The sequence below is a fragment of the Paroedura picta genome, chromosome 3 (genome assembly GCF_049243985.1).
Source record: "Paroedura picta isolate Pp20150507F chromosome 3, Ppicta_v3.0, whole genome shotgun sequence".
NCBI lineage: Eukaryota > Metazoa > Chordata > Lepidosauria > Squamata > Gekkonidae > Paroedura > Paroedura picta.
Genome location: NC_135371.1, coordinates 23,040,120 through 23,060,184, shown reverse-complemented (window position 1 = coordinate 23,060,184; position 20,065 = coordinate 23,040,120). Strand labels below are relative to the sequence as shown.

Genomic DNA, 20,065 nt, shown 5'->3' with positions numbered 1-20,065 from the left:
GTATTCCCTCTCAGCAGAGAAAAGATGACCCACAAGAGAGTCTAATTCCCAAGTGTCTGTCCGTGAGATGCCGAGCCAAACCAAAAAAGAAACACAACCCAAGTTCATGAGGCTGAGTACATAGCAGCGGCACTGAAGCCCACAGCCACCCTGCCAGCTCACACAATCACAACAGGAGGGCTGCTGATGCTCCTGTTCTAGCCAGATGTGCAAGCCAGTAATGCACCATGCCAGCCTGTTGTGTCTTTGACACTCATTCTTCTCCGCTCGTGCAGAACACAACAAGGGAAAGGGTGTATGGTGCAACATGTTAGCAGGGTAAATAAGTCATAGATATGCACACGCCATATTTTAGGATAAAGGAGATAAAAGGATTTATTTATGGAACGACACACTATGATAGTGCAGAGGAGATATAGGGACAGGCGTCTGCTCTACATGGCTGCCTTAGAAGAAGAGAGGCTGAGAAGCTTCTGAGAAGAAGCAGGATATTGCCCTAAGAGTAGCAATCTAGGGACAGACAAGAAAGCACATTTAATAGGAGAGAAAGGTCCTAAACTCTCTGACCTAACAGTCTTCTTGCTGCCCCCTTCGGGGTCTTCTTCTCTTCTTCTCTTTGTACACCAGACATTGTCTATTCCAACACAACATAGTACAAGGAAAGACAGAGGACAGCACAAAACCAAGGAATTTAGTTGCTGAGAAGAACCCTGCCTTCCATAGCATGAATTGGAGAACTCCTTGGCTGTTAAATTAGCAAGCAATGTCCTAAACGCTGGCTAGGTTAACATATTATCTCTGACTTCTTGCAGAGACCCCAAGCTTGGTTCACCCACTGGAAAACCGCGTTGTATCCGTGGGGGAAACTGTGGTCTTGCAGTGCAAAGCGACCGGAAGCCCACCTCCGCGCATCACCTGGCTGAAGGGCGACCAGCCTCTGATCGTCACTGAAAGGCATCATTTCACCCCTGGTGACCAACTCCTCATCGTCCTGAATGTCGTGATGGAGGATGATGGGAAATACACTTGCGAAATATCCAACACCGTGGGAACGGAGCGGGCACACAGCCAAGTGAGCGTGGTGGAAACGCGCAGCTGCCAGGATGGGACCACAGTCGGGATCATCACTATTGCGGTCGTGTGCAGCATCGTCTTGACTTCCCTGGTCTGGGTATGCATAATATATCAGACCAGAAAGAAGAGTGAAGAATACAGCGTCACAAACACAGGTAGGCTCAGAGCCTTTAGGGTAACAGAACTCAGATCTGGAGGGATTCTCTTTCTGGTGCCATTTGAGGGCCAGCTTGGTGTAATGCAGGGGTGGCCAAACTGTGACTCTCCAGATGTCCACGGACTACAATTCCCATGAGCCCCTGGGAAATGTAGTCCGTGGACATATGAAGAGATATAGTTTGGCCACCCCTGGTGTAGTGGTTTAGAGCGGTGGCCTCTAGTCTGGAGAAGCGTGTTTGATTCCCCACTCCTCCCCATGCAGCCAGCTGACCTTGGACCAATCAGTTATCTCAGAGCTCTCTTAGCCTCCCCTACCTCATGGGCTGTCTGTTAAGGGGAGAGGAAGAGAAGGCAATTGTAAGCCATTTTGAGACTCTCTCAAGTAGTAAACACCTCTTTTTCTTCTTAAAAAAACCCAGAAGGGCTGTTTGTTTAATATTCATAGAATCATAGAGTTGGAAGGGATCTCTAGGGTCATCTGGTAAAACCCACAACTATCTGCCTACCCACAGTGACTGCAATTTCATGCCCAAGTGATTCCCCCCCTTCCCCGCCAAAAATCTCCAGAATCCTGGCCTGGAGGGAATTCACTTACCATTTCACTGTCTGTATAAAGTTCAGCAAAAAGCCAACAGAGCCAAAGACCCATAAACCTTACCAAGAAAAATACAGTCCATTAGCACCTGTAATGGTGGGGGAATCCCAGATTTGTTGTGATCCCAACATGCTGTAATCCAGACAGTACATCTCCTTTCCCCATCTTTCCAGATGAGACCATTGTGCCACCTGATGTGCCAAGCTATCTGTCCTCCCAAGGAACACTGTCAGACAGACAGGAAGCAGTGGTCCGAGTGGAAAATGGCCAACAACCCAACGGGCATATACAAAGCAATGGTATGGCTTGGAAAGTCTCTCTTTCTTTGTGGGTCATCAAGTCACCTGGACTTTCTTGATGGTTACCCATCCAAATACTGACCAAGGCTTCCCTGGTTAGCTTCCCTGATTTGATTAGATTGGGCTAACCTGAGCTAATGTAACTGGGTTACTTTTTGTTTTTTTCTTAAGATAGTGGAAGTCCAGCAGAGCATTCAGTAAAATCGCATTGTACAGGTTTATGAAGGTTATTGAGGAGTGCATTTTCTCATACTCCGGTAGGTCATAAACCCTGGAGATAGTGTCAGGGACAGCAGTAGTTCGATCAAGACTTCCTGAGTAGATACTCTTTCAGTACACGTGTTGTAAAACAATCTAGACATCAAGACTCAATGGATGTGGCCAGCAGTGTCTTTATTCTGAAGTCCCAAATGGCCATTTTGGAACCTCCCAGATGTGGAAATTAGCCTGAAGAGCCTATTTGACCATATAGACCGTTTACACACTGGAGGTTTCATGCCAGGCTGCAGGCTGGAGTTTTAGTCATGGCAGGTTGCCCCACCTCTTCCTGCCCCCACATGGGGGAGCATTTGGCCCGGTGCACCTCATCCGCCCCCATATATGCTCCTGCACAGGAGCTGGGGCAGTGAATTCCCAGTGCATAAACAGTCATAGAGAGGAATAATCTAATTCCTTGGAATTATTTGTGAAGCAAAACACATCCATTCCACCTTCAGTTACTTATTAGGATGCTTTTAAAAAGTTTTTTAAAAAACTGTGGGAGTGAACACATGTGCCTCATTTTAATAGATTGAAGATTAAAAATGCTCTAGAAATCACTCAGGCCTAGGAAGGAGTAGGAGACAATATGGATACTTCCAGTCCCACTTGCAATGCGCATCTGGGTTCTGCTGGATGGGCCTTGCACTGCATGTGGTCTTAATTATGTGCAGATTAGCAGCCCACATCTAGAACTAACAAGCATGGAATCTCTATGCTCCCTTCTCTAAGGACTCTTTTCCGTCACCTTCACAGCTTCCCCTGTAGTCTGTAGTCACAACTACCAAACCCTGAGCTTTAAAAGTAGGATTCTACCAAGGTATTTGTTTATTATGAAATCAAGACTTGGTGAAATGTGGGTGGGACAGGAGTACAATAGATTAGATTTCACAAGGAGGGGGGTAGTTTTGCCCTTCCCATAGTGTTTGTGGAATATATATCTAGGGAAATAACTTTTGAGTATTCTGGTTGTCCTTACTGGAGTGAAATGTCTTGGCCCAGGTTTCCCAGGAGTTGCAAGAGGCCCTCTTTTACTCTTTGGAATCATAGCCGTGTAAAGGGACCTTTCCTTCACCTCCCCCATCCTAGACTTTAGAGGAATTAAAATAGCTGTTCCTCATGACATAATGGCCTTCTGTTTTCCGTGCTGTGACCCCTTCATAGGACACTAGGATGCAGCAATTTATCTGGGTTCCCTGTTTATGAACGGCTGCTTGCAGGTCTAGATGAAAGAGAATAGGAGCTTTGTCAGAGGGCCCACTTGCACTCCCCCCCCTCACAAACATACACACAGCCATACAAACCAGCAGAGACACTTCAGTAATCTGTGTGCAACAATGGCCCATTATGCACAGAGTGGAAGGTCCACATTCGGGGTGGAATGGCGGCGGCTAAAATCACCAATTATGCACGCTGCAGGCGGCAACCGGGCGCAGAGTCAACGTATGCCGCTGAAAAAGCCGCGTTAGCGAGATGTGGAAGAAAGTGGACCAGGGCGCAACCAGAAGCGGCTCCAGAGTAGCTGCGTGCACAATCGGATAATCTGGGTTTTCCTGCCATTGCGTTCCGTCGCGTGCATAAGCGGTTTGCTTTGCTTCTTCCTCCTCCGCATTCTCCATGCGGCTGTGCATAATAGGCCAATGTGATGCATGTGCAGACTTTTCACAATTCTGCCTCCACTTCTGTTCTCAGAGGGCTTTGTAACAAAATTCTGCGGATGACTGTTCCTGGTGAATTTGGGCATGCATCTGAATTTGTTTTAGGTTTTGGGGCTGAATTATCTGACCGCCTTTATTATCCCCTTCAGTCGTTTTTCTCCTCCTCCTATGTGCATATGTTTTTTGGTCAGCATGACATCTGGATTTCTGTTTTTGAAGCCGTATCTCATATTGCCCTCATGCTCAGAAGCTTGCAGCACCTGTGATCTGTAGCTGGTTTGTCATCCTCTTGCAGGTATCTGCCAGACCAACACAGAGAAGAGCCCGGTGGTGGATGAGGCTCCCCCTCTTGTTTATCGACAGCCAAAGCTGTGCCTAGGATATAATAAAGATGCTTGGAAAGCAGACGATGTGGCCAATGGGATGCTTCTTCCGGAGAAGACAGGTACAGAGCAAGGGAACTATTTGTATCCATAGTAAATACATTTAACAACAACATAAACAACCACACAGGTACCAGAAAATCAAGGCAACCTATTAAAAACTTGCAGGGAAAGTTGCTTTATCCATCAGTGCAGGTTTCTGGTTTTAATTCCTCTCCACTGTTATTGGGGAGCAGCATGAAACTAATTGTAGAAATATAGAATCAGAGTTAGAAGAGACCTCAGGGTCATCTAGTCCAACCCCCTGCAGGATGCAGGAAATTCACAATTGCCTACCCACCCACAGTGATCCCAATTCCATGCCCATGTGATGTCCCCCCCCCCCCTCAAAAAAATAACCCACAATCCCTGGTCAGTCTGTCCTGGAGGAAATTTGCCTCCCGACCCCAAAGTGACGATCAGCGCATGCCAGAGAGGGCCAGAAGAGCTAAGCATGGACACAGTCCCTTCTGCCCACCTACTTACAATCTGCCTAAATTCACAGAATCAGCATTTCTGTCAGATGGCTATCTAGCCTCTGCTTTAAAACTTCCAAGGAAGGAAAATGCCACCTCCCGAGAAAGCTTATCGTATCGGCTCTTAGTCATCTTCTCTCCAGGCTTTTTTCATATGACTTGGTCTCCATATGACTTGGTCTCCAAAGCCATCTCTATTTTCGTTGCCCTTCTCTAGACGCACTCCAATTTGTCTGCATCCTTCTTCAGTTGTGGTGCCCAAAGCTGAACACAGTACTCCAAGTGAGGTCTAACTAGAGCAGAGTCAAAGCAGTACCATCACCTTGTGCGACCTGGATACTATACTTCTTTTGATACAGCCCAAAGTCCCATTTGCCTTTTTAGCCACTGAGTCACATTGCTGACTGAGGTTCAATGTATGGTCCACTAAGACCCCTAGATCCTTTCCGCACATATTACTTGGCAAAAGCTCCTGCTGTGTTAGTCCCAAAAGGTCAAGAGCAGCCTTTCTCAACTTTTTTTACCATTCAGAAACCATTGACACATTTTTCAGGCTTCATGAAACCCCAGAAGTGACAGAGCTTGGCCTGTTTATCCTGGAGAGAAGATGATCAAGAGGTGATATGATTGCTATCTTCAAGTACTTGAAGGACTGTCACCTACAGGATGCAGCAGAGGTGTTTTCTGTTGCCCCAGAGGGCAGAACCAGAAGCAATGGGATGAAATTAATTCTAAAGAATTTTCAGCTAAACATCCAGAAATTCCTGACAGTTTGAACGGTTCCTCAGTGGAACAGGCTTCCTCGAGAAGTAGTTGGGACTCCTTCTTTGGAAGCTTTTAAGCAGAGGCTAGAAATGCAGATTCTGTTAATTTAGGCAGGTCGTAAGTGGTTGGACAGAACGGATTGTGTCGCTGCCATCTACTAATTGTTCTGCGGTTGCCCATTCCCACAATGAGCCTCCTCCCCCTTTCTCTCTCCCCCAGGCTACAGCTTGCCAGTCGTGTGCACTGATTGCAGCGGCAGCACAGATAGCACGAGCGTCACCATCTACCCTAAGGCTCCCGACGATTACCCTACGGCTGTGGAGAACTTGCATCCAGATCCATCCAGTAGCAAGGACTCCAAGAGGCATGGCAATGGCGTGCCTGCTGCTAGCTGTCCAAGTCCTCCGACGTGCAATGGGAGCATCTGCAGCAGCAAGTCGGACGTCAGAGGGACCATCTACCCCAGTAATCATGACAGGATGCCAGCTGCTAGCCCAACTAAGCTGCTTCAAGCAGAGAGCAAAGGTATTATTGTTGTTGTTATTATTTTTATTTATTTATTTATTTATTTATTTATTTATTTATTTATTTATTTATTTATTTATTTATTTATTTATTTCCCGCCACTCCCTATGAGGCTCGTAGTGGGTAACTGTAGTCTTAATCCTATTAAAATCCCCATTTAAAGTCTTTAAAAATATAATTTTTTTGTTTTGTATATTTTTTGTTTGTGCATGGAGGGGGGGATCTCGCTATCATTTCCATGTGGTCATACCTCCAGTTTATGATATGGAGGGTTGTTAGAGAAGCATGTGTGTTAGATGCTTCCCCAGGGGGGGGGGGGCGACCGGAAAATAGATTCATCCATGACTCCCATTTTAGGAGGGGTTCAGCTAATATCTGTTTGGAGTAGGCTTACTAGCCACCACCCCTCTCTCCGGCTTACTAGCAGGGGATGGGGAGAGTAGGGTTGTCAGCTCCAGATTAGTAATCTGCTGGAGATTTGGTGATGGAGCCTGGGGAGGTCGGGGACCTCAGTGGGGTACAAGGCCACAGAGCCCACCCTCCAGAGCATGCATTGTGTCCAAGGGAACTGATCTCCATTGTCTGGAGGTGAGCTGTAATTCCAGGGGCTTCCGGGTCCGTAGGGGAGAAAGGGGGCTACATGTCCTCCAGTGGTGGAAGAACAGTTGGGGCAGGGGGACAGAACTTAGTTTTCCTCTCTAAGTGTGCCATTCTTATGATATTTTACCTGAGCATTTATTATTGGTGTCCAGTGCCATCAATTGCATTTGGAGGATCTGTTTTTGCCTTGGGATCAAATTCTAGGATCTGTCCTATCAATTGGGAAATCTGGAGTTGGTCTGTGATACGTTAAGACCGTTCCTGTTTCTGGAGAAATGAGAAGTGGATTTGAATGAGGCATCTAGGTTACCTTGGTCTCATAGCATTTTTCATACTAGCATTGTGAGTGGAACTTTGCCCCTCCTTCCCCTGGGACTTCACATCTCTGGTGAATCTGGGATCCTTTTGCTCTTGAGGCAGGCATGGGAAGTTCTTCCAGGCCAAACTCGGGGAAAGCCCTGCATCAAGTTGGGCAGTATTGGCTCTCAAGGGGTTATGGTCCCATAACTTTAGGACTTGCCAATCTCGACTTTCCTCTTGCAGTAGACCAAGATGAAAACAGTGCTATTTGGGTAGGTCACAACACTGCTTTCTGTTGCTGCCATGACCAGAAGAGAGAATGGGTGGTGGGTGTGGGAAGCTTACGGTTCTGGGTGACTCCTCCTTTTCGTCACTAAAATCTCCGTGGCGTTTGCTTGCAGGTTCTTCGCAACCTTTAACAAAGGCTTCCGAGACTCACAGCCTACCGCCGTCGTCCGAAGGCGCAGTCAGGCTCCTAACAGGGACTGCTGGACTCTCGCAGACGTTACCAGTAGCGGAAACTAAACAGACTCTTCCCAATGGACATTTACCAAGGTCACGTGACTCCCTTCACGAGTTCAGCCACTGAAGATCACAATGGACAGAGGACAGTGGTCCGTGCAGACAAACGGAACATACTTCTATAGCAACCCATTTCTTTGCACAGAATATCTAAGCTACTTCTACCTCAGGTTCTCAGCTGATAGCCCCTCCATTGAAATGTTGTTGTTTTTTTAAAGAGAAAATAAAATGAGGTATAAGAAGCGAGCTTGTGGGGGGGGGGGAACGAGGCCCTTTCCAAGCAGTGCCCAATTGTACATAGTTTAAAGTCTCAGAAGCTCACACATTGGCTTGCAGAGAAAGCACAGAAATGCAAAAAAAATGTTATTGTGTAAAGTGGGGGGAAAGTGTATTTGGTAAATTTGTACATAAGAGTTTTCATATATATAAATCTATCTATCTATATTATATATATCTTCTAACAGAGTTATTTTATTCCTTGGTGCATGATTGAATGGAGTGAAATTCTTCAGCATTGACTCTACGTTGTTTTCTCACTGTACTGTTGGTTTTCTTGTTTTTTTTCCTCCCGTTTTCCCCTCCCAAGAGTAATAATTCTGGTGCCTTAAGGGGAACTTCGAGGTCAGGCCCATATTTTAATGGAGCAGGCCATACTGGTGGAAAAAAAATTCCTTTCTGAAGCAAATACTGCATTGGTTTGCTACTTATGTTGAGCAGTGTTGCCCTTGACCTTTAAGACTGAGGTCTTCTGTTATTTCAGCATTACTGGGCAGAGTCCATGCAGACTGTCATTAGAGCAACTCAGATACAAGTTTCTTGAAATGAATGGGAAAGTGTACAAAAGCAGATCTGTGGAGCATTGTGCTTAATATAGTTCAGGGGCGGCCAAACTATGGCTCTCCAGGTGGCCACGGACTACAATTACCACGAGCCCCTGGCAGCGGCTCATGGTAATTGTAGTCTGGTCATATGGAGAGCCACAGTTTGGCCATCTCTGACAGTGGGTGAAGGCAAGAGGGGAAGCTGGGAAATCTCTTTAATAGCAGAACCCGTGATTCCTCGGTGTACAGAGATCTGGATCATAGTTTGTTCGTTGCACTAGTGAAGTTCCATACTTCCCAGGTGGAACCGCATTAAAATGTTGGTTGGTTGCTTGAAAGAAAATGTCCTTGAATTGTGTATGGTCTTTCTATTTAAAGTCCAGGGATTAAGGACAACAATGTTTAGACTGTATTCATACTAGGCTCCTGTTTATTTTTTTAATAGTGCTTTCAGAGGTGTCATTTAAAGCAGGGGTAGTCAACCTGCGGCCCTCCAGATGTTCATGGACTACAATTCCCATGAGCCCCTGCCAGCATTTGCTGGCAGGGGCTCATGGGAATTGTAGTCCATGGACATCTGGAGGACCACAGGTTGACTACCCCTGATCTAAAGCACTCCTAAAAACCGAGCAAAGGGTGAACATGCACAGGAAGAACCGTTTTTGCTTAAAAACAGCATTTTGTTGGGCTTTATAGAAGTGCTGCTTCTCTTGATGCTTTGTACGTGCGTAACAAAAAATAGCATTCTTTGCCCTATTTTTTAGTTCAGGATTGTTGGATTTAAATCGCAATACACATGGGGGGGGGCGGAATTTCTGTCTCTGACCTTTTTTTTTTTTTAAAGGTACAATTAAAAGCCACTTTTAGAGAGAAAATGCTGAGGAGTGGGAGAGACCGAGGTGGGGGGCTGATCCCTCTGTTCAGAGTAGAGCAGCAAGCTCCAACGATCATCAGGGCCGTCGAAGGGACTTCAGGAACTCTCCCCACAAGACTGATGGGACACCTTGTGGTAGTCCTGGCACGCCTTTTGCTCACATTGTGCTCTTTCAAACATTAAGGGTGTTAAGTTCTCCCTTACAGCATCCTTTTTTTTTTCTGAACAACTCGCCCCCTACTAGAAAATTCATTTACTGAAGGAGGTCACATACCTCAGTCCTCTTCCCAGGAAAAGGACTTATGATTACCTTAGGGGTAGTCAAATTGCGGCCCTCCAGATGTCCATGGACGACAATTCCCATGAGCCCCTGCCAGCAAATGCTGGCAGGGGCTCATGGGAATTGTCGTCCATGGACATCTGGAGGGCTGCAGTTTGACTACCCCTGCATTATAGGAACCAACCAGCCCGTGTGTGTGTGTGATGGGGTGTTTGTGCATCTGCCACCTGTAATTTATTCTGAAGATCTGATGGGGAAGGGACACTTGAATAGGAAACCTGCTCAAACAAACAAACAAACACACACACAGACACACACAGAGTCACCCCTCTTTTCCCTTTAAAGCTTGAGAGGGCTGATTACTCATTTTGTATCCCTCTTAAAATAGTCTTACCTGTCCCGCTGTCTACCCCAAACCATAGGAGACATGGGGTTGTAAAACCAAGGGCATTAAACCAGGGAAGGAGGGAAAATAGGGGGAGGGGGGTAATACAACCTAAGGCAAAAATTTGTAGTGTAAAATTCTTTTAGCTGAAGCTGGCCTTTATGAAGCAATGTATAATTAGGCAAGCTCCCTATCGCTTTCCCCTTCTGGATAGTTGAGGACACTTGCACTTTGTGGTAGGTGGCTAATTATGTGACGTGCCAACAGAGAGATTGAGCGGTTTCTTTTTCTTTTAAGCGACCATTTTTTCCTCCTTAGTTAGGAAAGAAGCAAGATGTTCATAAAGGGGAGGCCGACCCGTCCAGGTTGGTTCATAGGACACGAGCACAGAGAAAGGGGGGGGGGGGAAGTATCACAATTGGAAAGGCTGAGCATACTTGCCACAGTAACAGTTCGGAAAAAAAAATTATATTGTATTTTTTGATACGGTTAACTGTTTAAGTAATGTTACTTCCACTAAATATGTGAATCTGCTGCTTCTGAGAGGCAATGTGAAAGAGGAAGTATTACTTTTGTGTACAAAGTTATTTATTTATTAGAAAAAAATTTTGGTACAATGTTGTACATTGAGAAGTACATTGTAAAAAATATCGGAAGTGTCTAACAAACAGCATTGAAGTGTCTTTAATAAAGGTTCATTTATAATATCACTGGCATTTTTGTCTAGCGTTGCTGTATCGTTGACCATCTCCAGGAGCCCTCTGTTGAAGTTCTCAGAAGTTCAGGAAGACTCAGAAGACATGTTCTGGACATGTGTCCTATGAAATATGGAATTCTCTGCCATTCCTCCATCAGCTTGTACTAATTGGCTGAAGTCTCTGGTCTGTGCCCTTTCCCGACTATTATCAATGCTATGTCATCTAGTTCAGATGACAGTCCCACTCAACAAAGGGCTGATGCATCAGAGTGGGGGGAGACTGCTGGGATCAGAATGGGCACGGGTCTATAAACTTCATGACCTGTGTGGACAGGCGTACATTGAACGAGTCTACAAATTCACTCTGATCATGCTGCAATTCAGTGCTGCCCAAATAACAAAATTGTCAAAAAGAAATTCTTCATGAGAATTCACAACCTCGAAAGTGTTCAGTTGTCCTTTTCTGTTTGAGGCTCTGTCTGCTCCCAATGAGGCTAAACGGGTCCTAGTGGCTGTGAGTTTTGGGGCAGGGACTCAGGGATGTAAAGAGCCAGAACACTGGGCTTATGTACACAGGTGTGAACTCAAAACAGTTCACTTTGAAGGAAAAGTATACCTCCAATGGAAGTCATTTCTCCCCAGTTAGAAGAAGAGAAGAATTGGTTCTTATATGCCGCTTTTCTCTACCCAAAGGAGGTTCAAAGCGGCTTACATTCACCTTCCCTTTCCTCTCTCCACAAGAGCCACCCTGTGGGGTAGGTGAGGCTGAGAGAGCCCTGATATCACTGCTCGGTCAGAACAGCTTTATCAGTGCTGTGGCGAGCCCAAGGTCACCCAGCTGGCTGCATGTGGGGGAGCGCAGAATCAAACCCAGCATGCCAGATCAAAGTCCACATTCCTAACCACTACACCAAACTGGCTCTCCAGTTACACTAACATGCTTACAGGACAGGGGTGCATTTTCCCCTAGGCCATCACCCCAAGAAATCCCCTTAACAGTGAGCAGTCACCAGATTGACAGGAGATTCACCCCCCCCCCCGCCCACCCCCTAGCGTCTTAGCAGAGTCCTTGGGACTAGCATAGAACGGAAAAGGTGGAATTCAAAGAATACCTCCTCATGGGGCATCCCAAGATGCTTTTGAAACTCCCCGAAGTTTCACAGTTTTTAAAATTTATTCACTCAATTTATGTATCACTCCTCACTATGATGTCTTGGTGAGTGGTCTTATCAAGGAGGATGGTGCAATAATCAGAGGTCCAATGTGCCCTGAGCTGGGAGGCCTGGGCTAGCCTGGTGTTGTCAGATCTTGCAAACTAAACAGGGATAGCCCTGATTAGTACTTCACTGGAAGACCCCCCCCCCCCAAGGAAGTCCAGGGTTGCTAAGCAGAGGAAGGCAATGGCCAACTGCCTCTATTCATCTCTCGCGCCCAACACCCTCCCCAGCAGTCCCCGCCAGATCTCCTTTCTGCTTGCTCTGCTGTAAAAGGACTGTGGATGTCCTCTTTAGCCGCCGAGTGGCAGATGTGGCGGCCGCCGCCCAATCGGTCCCTCACACGCTGTCCACAGTCTCTGTTCTCATGTTCGGTGGCTTCTCTGCCGCTTTCGAGGCAAAGGGGTGGGGAGGAAAGAAAGAGCGGGGCTTTGTTTCTGTTTCATAGGCAACATTGTTGGGCAGTAAAATAATACAACATTGTACTTTTACTGGAGAAATCTGAGTCTAATTAAAAAAGGCAGCCTTGCTTATCCAAGCAAGAATGCTTGCTATGCACCTGCAGCTAGGAACAGTGGTCTAAACTTTCCAGACGGGACTCAAACAAGAAACAAGTGGCTTCTCCCCCCCCCCCCTTTCTCTTTTCATATATCCAGAGAGAAGACGACCCAACCATCCTTTCCGTCTAAGGTGTTTTTATTTGGAGCTCTGCAGGCCTGCAGTTGTGTCCAGGCTTCCTGAGTGCCGAGATCGAGCGGTCACAAAATAAAAGGGAGATTCTTTTTTGGTGCAGTCGCATCATGCCTGCTGCGTCCTTTTGCTTGCACATCCTTCTCCCTAAATGAGCTCTTAATAATAATGCCTTTCAGGCCCCCGGCAGGATTCCATAAAATGGGCTGTCTGCCCCCCAAGTATTGCCGTTTTTGGCACACGCCTTCCAATGAGCTCACTGCTAGCGCAGGGGTTTCCATACTGGGAAATGTTATATGTTAGGGGAAACGGAATTCAGGGTTTCTTTCTCTTTTTTTTTGCAAAGAGAGAGAATGCCGGCTAGGCTATTGAGCAGCGGCCGAGCCAGAGGAGGCTGGGGTGGGGTAGGAATTGTGGGAAAGCAAAAGAGCATCTTCCTGAATGTGTTTTTTCCCGTGGAGGCAGCAGCAACAACAGCACAGTTCCCCAGTGGTGCATTCGGAGCCCCTGGGCCATCTCACGAGAGCAAACGGCGTATCTTGTCATACGTCCCAAGGAAAATGAAGCCTCCAAGACTGATGGCCGACATCCGAGGGACAACGCCTGCAAACAGCCTGAAAAGGGGAGAAAGACAAAGGCAGGATGATTTCACCTCTTCTAGAATGTTGCCATCAAGGACAATTGTGTTTTTCTGAAAAAACACAAATATAAAACAGTGTCCTATCAAAAATCCAGACAATCATTATAATTATAATAATCTAATAACTTCCAAATTGGATTCCTGTCACGCAAAGTGCCACGCAATGCATTTGCACCCACAGGCGCATTTGTGCACACATGTGGCAGCTCCACGCAAACGTGCAGAGGTTCCGTGCATGCGCATCTGCATCCGCCAGGGGCGCAAACGCACATGCGCAGCAGCTCTGCGCATGCACGTTTGCATCCGCTGGCATGCCGGCAGCCGCGCTTGCCTCTCCCCCCCCTTGCAGCAAGGAGCTAGCCGGGCCGTGGGTGAAGCAGCCGTTTTGGTGGCTGCTTCACTCGTGGCCTGGTGAGCTTCTCACTGCGGGGAGGAGCCGCCGGTGGCCCAGTATCGGGCCGCTGACCGGGGGTTGACAACCCCCGCTGTAGGGAACCAGGGCTGGGTTGGGGCAATCTGGGTGGAACTCATTAAAGTGGAGTCTGGCCCTTGTTCTTCTGCAAACGGTGAAGCGTTACCGGCTCAAGAGAGCCTCTAAAACTGCTGCAGTCAAACATGTTTCCTGTGATAATTTCTTGTATGGATGTAATTTTAGTCTGGTTTTATCTGCTTGTCTGGCACTCTACTACTCTGTAGTACATCTCGAACAGTAGCTAACACATTTCAATGGGAACAAAATCAGGATATAAAAGTTTTAATTATACCAAAAAATTAAAGGAGGGTCTCAATCAGCCAGAAGGCAAAAACCTTCCCACTCAAAAGGGGGTGAGGGGGATGGCTCTCCAGGCAACCTCTACCTCAACATTGCACACCGAATCACAGAAACAACTCCCTGCGACATAAGGGGGACACCTTGAGACACCCTGTGCTGCAGTGGGTACATTAGGATCTCGGTGACCCAGGTTCGAATCCCCTCTCTACCATGGAAGCGTACTAACAGGCCAGCCATACCCTCTCTACACAACATACCTCATAGCAGGGGTAGTCAACCTGTGGTCCTCTAGATGTTCATAGACTGCAATTCCCTTGAGCCTCTGCCAACAAACACTGGCAGGGGTTCATGGGAATTGTAGCCCATGGACATTTGGAGGACCACAGGTTGACTACCCCTGACTTATAGGGTTGCTGTGAGGCAGAAAGGGAAACAACATTATCCAATTTGGGTTCCCAGTATGGAGAAAAGTGGAGCATAAACAAGGTTATTAATGAATTTTTCCAGTGCATGTTTTGTAGCTGCTTGATTTTCTTGCAAGTCTGCTTGAAGCACAGTTTGTGAATGGGTGGCCTAAAATAAAATACTGTGATTTCAGGCCCATCTGAAAGGTACCATAACCTCCCAAATATGGAGAAAGATCTCCCTGGTTCCTGTTCCATGACGCCTGATTACGATCACATGGTGCTGAGAGATCCTCTACCCCAGTGGTTCTCAACCTGGAGGTCGGGACCCCTTTGGGGGTCGAATGACCCTTTCACAGGGATCACAGCAGGGCAAGCAGCTTGGCTGGGGGAAGGTTGAGACCCATTGCTCTACGTGGTCAGAAGTTCTGTGATGTTTCCAGGAACTGGTTACGGTACTGCAAACAGGTCCTAATTGTCAGTTCTGGTACAGCCTTGTGGGAAAAGGGACACATGACCTGCCTGTATTCAGCCATGAGAATTGAGTCTGGCACACATGTGATAGGAGGACTGTGTGAATATAGTTGGTCTAGTAGAATATTGGACATTTTAAGAAAGGAGAGATCCTGAATTTGACCCAATCTGCAAAATGTATGCATACACAAACTGCCTTCCATTCCGAGAAGAACGAATAATGCTCCAAAATGTTTGTTCAATGGACAAACAGGTAAATTTATCTTGCAGTTGCATTAGGATGTGGAAACCTCCCTGCTGTCACATTACCATGTGCGGCAGTAGGATTATCCAAGTACCTTATTGCTCAGATTGAAACAAACAAAACATATGATTTAAGTAGCCCCATTTTAAACATTACAGGTCCCAGGTTGGCTCTAAATCAGCCAGATTCAGATGGAAGCACATTCTATAATGTAAATCAAGGAGGAAACACAAGGCCACTGCAAGGTACCCATTCTTCACCTAACCAACTTTCTCTTGTATGATCCAAGCTCAGTTCTGAGTATTCCCTTCTAGTAGGCTGCGCTGGGAATGAAAGAAGACAATTCCAAATGTCTTGGATGGGAGCGTTCTGTTCCAGGGTATGTAATGCCTGGATATCCCAGTTCCCAGTCACTGGTCTTTAGCCATTTTGAAGAATCTGCGGTCTCATTAGCCTAACATGATGCTTTCAGAAATGGTCGATTCAACTGGTTAGTCGTGTTGGCCTGAAGTAGCACAACAAAAATAGAGTCCAATAGCGCCTTTATGACCAACAAAGATTTATTCAAGGCATGAGCTTTCGAGTGCATGAGGAAGTTTGAGCAAGAGTGCCTGCACTTGAAATCTCACGCCTTGAATAAATCTTTGTTGGTCTTAACGGTGCTATTGGACTCTATTTTTGTTCAGAAATGGTGTCAGTTATGGCAGAGTTCCTCCTCCCTGTTGAAACATACATGTAAAAATAGGAAGTGCTCTTGTAACTCCCTTTCCTCTTTTCAACGATATTTTACCTCTATGGAGACCATTTCATTTGAAACATATATACCTGTGTTTTATTCATAATTATAAGTATTTGGAATGGAAAACTGCAATGGCCTCTGGCTACGTGCAATAAACTTTGACTGCCTGACTGGCGTGTAAAAATCAGTGCCGATTTTGCATCCCGGTATATTCCCCCCATAGAAGAAACGAGCACCTCCTCCCCCCCCCCTCAAAATAAAGTTTTGGGAAACCAGGCAAGTGTCTTGCTAAGACCCTGCCCAAGTGGAGGGTCCTTGGAAACCTGAGGCCAGCTCTGTAATGGGTTCTGATGAGCCCTGTCTCTTCTTCCTCACCCTCAGCCAGATTTCAGGCTCGCTCAGAGTCTCCGCTGCCCTTGCTGTCGGCTGCAATGTTCTTCCCTTCAGGACCGTGGCAGGCAGATGGAAATGTTTTATGGTTTCTCTAGACAGCAATTCACTCTATTACAGTAATTATAGCTTTAAAGCCAAGCAATTTGTTACAAGGCAAGTACTGACAGAACATTCCAGGGGAAGATCTTGTGGCAGAACACCATTGTTCTCCACAGAAATGTGGCCTTCTTCCTTGAGGGTTGATTGAGACAACCTTCTGGATAAAGACCATAACCTCTAAGTGGCATCTAACCCTGGCTTCCACTGGCGAAGAATAAGTCAGTTCCCTTGGACGCTGCCCGGAAATTAAGCCAGTCCTGCCAAGGAAGCTGGACCACCCAAGGCTCTCCTTGCCCGTGGTTGCTGCTCAAGAACCCACCAAACCTTCTACCAACTAAATACTGATCAGCCCCTCAGAAGATTAAAAAAAAACCTGTAAGGTAGGCAATTTAAACATACTTCTAATCATTTCAAAATGAAAATAATTAAAATGTTTAAATTGCTACATATTATATTGGTACTATGTTGTTGTGTTTACCCCAACAAACCCTCGCCAGGATAGCAAGTTGGAACTAGGGTTGTGCGATCCTGCAGCTAGAAGCGAGGTGCGGGCATTGGCGTCCTGGTGGAGCTCCTCGCCTGCGTGTGTGCATCAACCGGCGTGCTGGCGCCTCCCCCCCCCCTGCCCTGCGGCGTGGCGCTGGCTGCGCCGGGGACGAATGGCTGCTTCGGCTGCCGGATCGCACAACCTTTTTGGAACTGACGGGGTGGGAGGTCAGAAGCTGGTGATTCTGCCAGGTATTGCACTCTGTCTTCTTATCTGATGTTACCCAGAGTCACCCAGAGAAGGGCAGACTATAAAAATAAACTGATTATGACTGTGATTACTATATCTCAGCCATGAATTACAACAGGAGTCCAATGGCATTTTTGAAAACTAACAAAACTCCTTCCAGAATAAGCCGGTGTGATCCAAAGCTCACTTCGTCAGATGCAAGGGAGCAGAAACCCACCAGGGTGATTTAGAGGTATGTACAATGGAAAGGTGGGTTTAGGAGGGACATTACAAAGAGGTCCGGTCAGAACAAGATCCAAGCCAAAGAGCAATCTGTTTGTAAATGTTTTTAGACAGGCAAAATGTAAAATCTGGTGGAGGAGGAAGTGAGACAAGCAGATATAATAAGTTACAGATGAACAGCTGAAGAGGTATAATGCAAAAGGGACTACACAAAGTATTTGCACCTACAGAAACCCAGGGGATCATTAAATATTGAGTATGGGGTACATTATCTTGAATGTGTTAATGAAGTCTCATTTAGCAAATATTATTCCCCCCCCCCATATTTAACAAAACATTGGAAGCTGGTCACAAATCATTCCCATAATAGAAAATTTGACTCTGACAACTAGATTCTAGCCACGTTTATTCTGAATTCCCAATGATTTCTGTGTAATTTATTTCAAAATGTGTTTAGGACTGTAGCCATTAACAGGTCAGTTTCATTATCCATCTCAGCCAGAATCCTGTCTATAGTTCTGGCCAAGTCCCAAAATGCCTCAGTTAAACTGAATGAAATGCATTAAGATCACAGGGAACACCGTGATCCAACTTCCTATATTTTAATACCCAGCAATTCCTTTGGCAAGAACCTTGGCTACAGCCTCCTGATACTTGGGCATTCCTCTCCTTTGTCTCGCAGCTTTGATTTCAGTGGCACTTTGGGTAATTGGCCCAGGCAGCAGGGAGGAATAGGCAATTGTCAAAGTGGCAAAATGACACAGCCGTCTCTCTAGAGCCTGGCAACATGGGGGAAATGGCCGTAAAATACACTGAGAGGACCACCATGACATCAGTTCACACATAGATACACAGAGCTGGAAGGGACATCCAGGGTCATCTAGTCCAGCCCGCAGAACAATGCAGAAAAATTAAAACTGCCCCCCTTCCCCAGTGACCTCTGCTCTATGCCCAGAGGATGGCAAGAACCTTCAGGATCCCTGGGCCCTTCCTGACCCCTAAAGAGGCAACTGGTAAAACCCTGGGGCATGTAGGAAAGGACCACATGAGTAGAGCACTGGCTCATCCATTCCCACCTCCCCTCTCATGATGTGCCTAAATTCACAGTCTGCACCACTGTCAGCCAGCATTCTAGCCTCTGTTTAAAAGCTTCCAAAGGAGAAGAACTCCTTCTCCAAAGGAGAAGACCTCCTGAGGAAGCCTGTTCCACTGAGGAACAGCCCGAACTGCCAGGAAGGTTCTTTCAAATGTAGGACGAAAACTCTTGATTTAATTTTAACCAGTGGATTCTAGTCTGACCTTCCAGGGCAATGAAAAACAACTCTGCTCTATCTTAGAATCATAGAATCTTAGAGTTGGAAGGGACCTCATGGGTCATCTAGTCCAACCCCCTGCACTATGCAGGACACTCACATCCCTATCACTCATCTACTATAACCTGCCACCCTTTTGCCTTCACAGAATCAGCCTCTCCGTCAAATGGCTATCTAGCCTCTGTTTAAAAATTTCCAAAGATGGAGAACCCACCACCTCCCGAGGAAGCCTGTTCCACTGAGAAACCGCTCTATCAGGAACTTCTTCTGGATGTTTAGATGGAATTTCTTTTGAATTAATTTAATCCCATTCATTCTGGTCTGTTCCTTTGGGGCAAGAGAGAACAATAATCCTCCATCCTCTATATGGCACCCTTTTAAATAGTTGAAGATCCCCTCTCAGTCGTCTCCTCTCTAGGCTAAACAGACCAAGCTCCCTCAACCTTTCTTCATACATCTTGATCTCCAAACCTCTCACCATCTTTATTGCCCTCCTCTGGACACGTTCTAGTTTGTCAACATCCCTCTTCACTTTGGTGAACAAAATGGAATACAGTACTCCAAGTGAGGCCAAACCAGAGCAAAGCGTATGATAACCCTTCAAGTACTTGAAGATGGCTATCATATCTCCTCTCCAGGCTAAATATAACCAGCTTCTTCAACCTTTTCTCATAGGACTTGGTCTCCAGACCACTCACCATCTTTGTAGCCCTCCTTTGGGCACATTCCAGCATGTCAACTGTGGCATCCAAAACTGAACACAATACTTTAAACAAATGAGGTCTTACTAGAGCAGAGTAAAGTGATGCCATCACTTCATGAGGACTGTTGATGTGGCCCAAAATTGCATTTGCCTTTTTAGCTACCACTTCATACTGCTGACAGATTCAGTATATGGTCTACTAAGATTCCTAGATCCTTTTCACATATACCACTGGTCAAGACAACTCTCCCCCATCCAGTAATTATACTTTTGATTTCTCCTACCTAAACTTTATACTTATCTCTGCTGAGATATATTTTATTAGCTTTAGTCTACTTTTCCAGCCTGTCAAGATTATCCTGTACCGTGATTCTGCTGGCCAATAACTGCTTAAACCTTCCAGTTCGTCTTGAGGGCCCCCACAAGCACCCCTTTCAAAGCAATTAATATAGCTCCTTCACACAATAAAAACATTTACAGGTCAGAGACTTACCCAGGCAACTCCCTCTGATTAGCTAAACCTTTCCCTTCCTCACAGAGTAATATATATTTTTAAAAACCAATGAGCAATTCAGTCGGTGATGACTTTGCAAAGCAAGCACAGTATGAATTCAATTTACATCCTCTCTCCTATGTTGTTATTTATTGTCCAAGCTAGCCCAGACAGAAGCTAAGCAGGGTTGGCCTGGCTAGTATCATCAGCCAGGGTCAG

At 46.2% G+C, this 20,065-nt stretch overlaps 2 protein-coding genes across 10 annotated transcripts in view; one reads left to right on the top strand and one right to left on the bottom strand.

Moving 5' to 3' along the window:
* Positions 1-9,706, top strand: part of LRIG1 (leucine rich repeats and immunoglobulin like domains 1) — a 145,786-nt gene extending 136,080 nt beyond the window's left edge. For 2 of the 4 annotated variants that reach the window (XM_077325097.1, XM_077325099.1), the window contains 5 exons: positions 813-1,229; positions 2,002-2,127; positions 4,339-4,488; positions 5,926-6,231; positions 7,533-9,706. In XM_077325097.1, coding sequence (XP_077181212.1) covers positions 813-1,229; positions 2,002-2,127; positions 4,339-4,488; positions 5,926-6,231; positions 7,533-7,720 — 1,187 coding nt within the window. In that variant the 3' untranslated portion in view covers positions 7,721-9,706. The remainder of the gene's footprint in view (positions 1-812; positions 1,230-2,001; positions 2,128-4,338; positions 4,489-5,925; positions 6,232-7,532) is intronic. The other 2 variants (XR_013228954.1, XM_077325098.1) reach the window with 2 other exon arrangements.
* Positions 9,707-12,602: 2,896 nt separating this feature from the next.
* SLC25A26 (solute carrier family 25 member 26) overlaps positions 12,603-20,065 on the bottom strand; it is a 129,741-nt gene continuing 122,278 nt past the window's right edge. For all 6 annotated transcript variants that reach the window (XM_077325101.1, XM_077325105.1, XM_077325100.1 and 3 more), the window contains one exon: positions 12,603-13,228. In XM_077325101.1, coding sequence (XP_077181216.1) covers positions 13,132-13,228 — 97 coding nt within the window. In that variant the 3' untranslated portion in view covers positions 12,603-13,131. The remainder of the gene's footprint in view (positions 13,229-20,065) is intronic.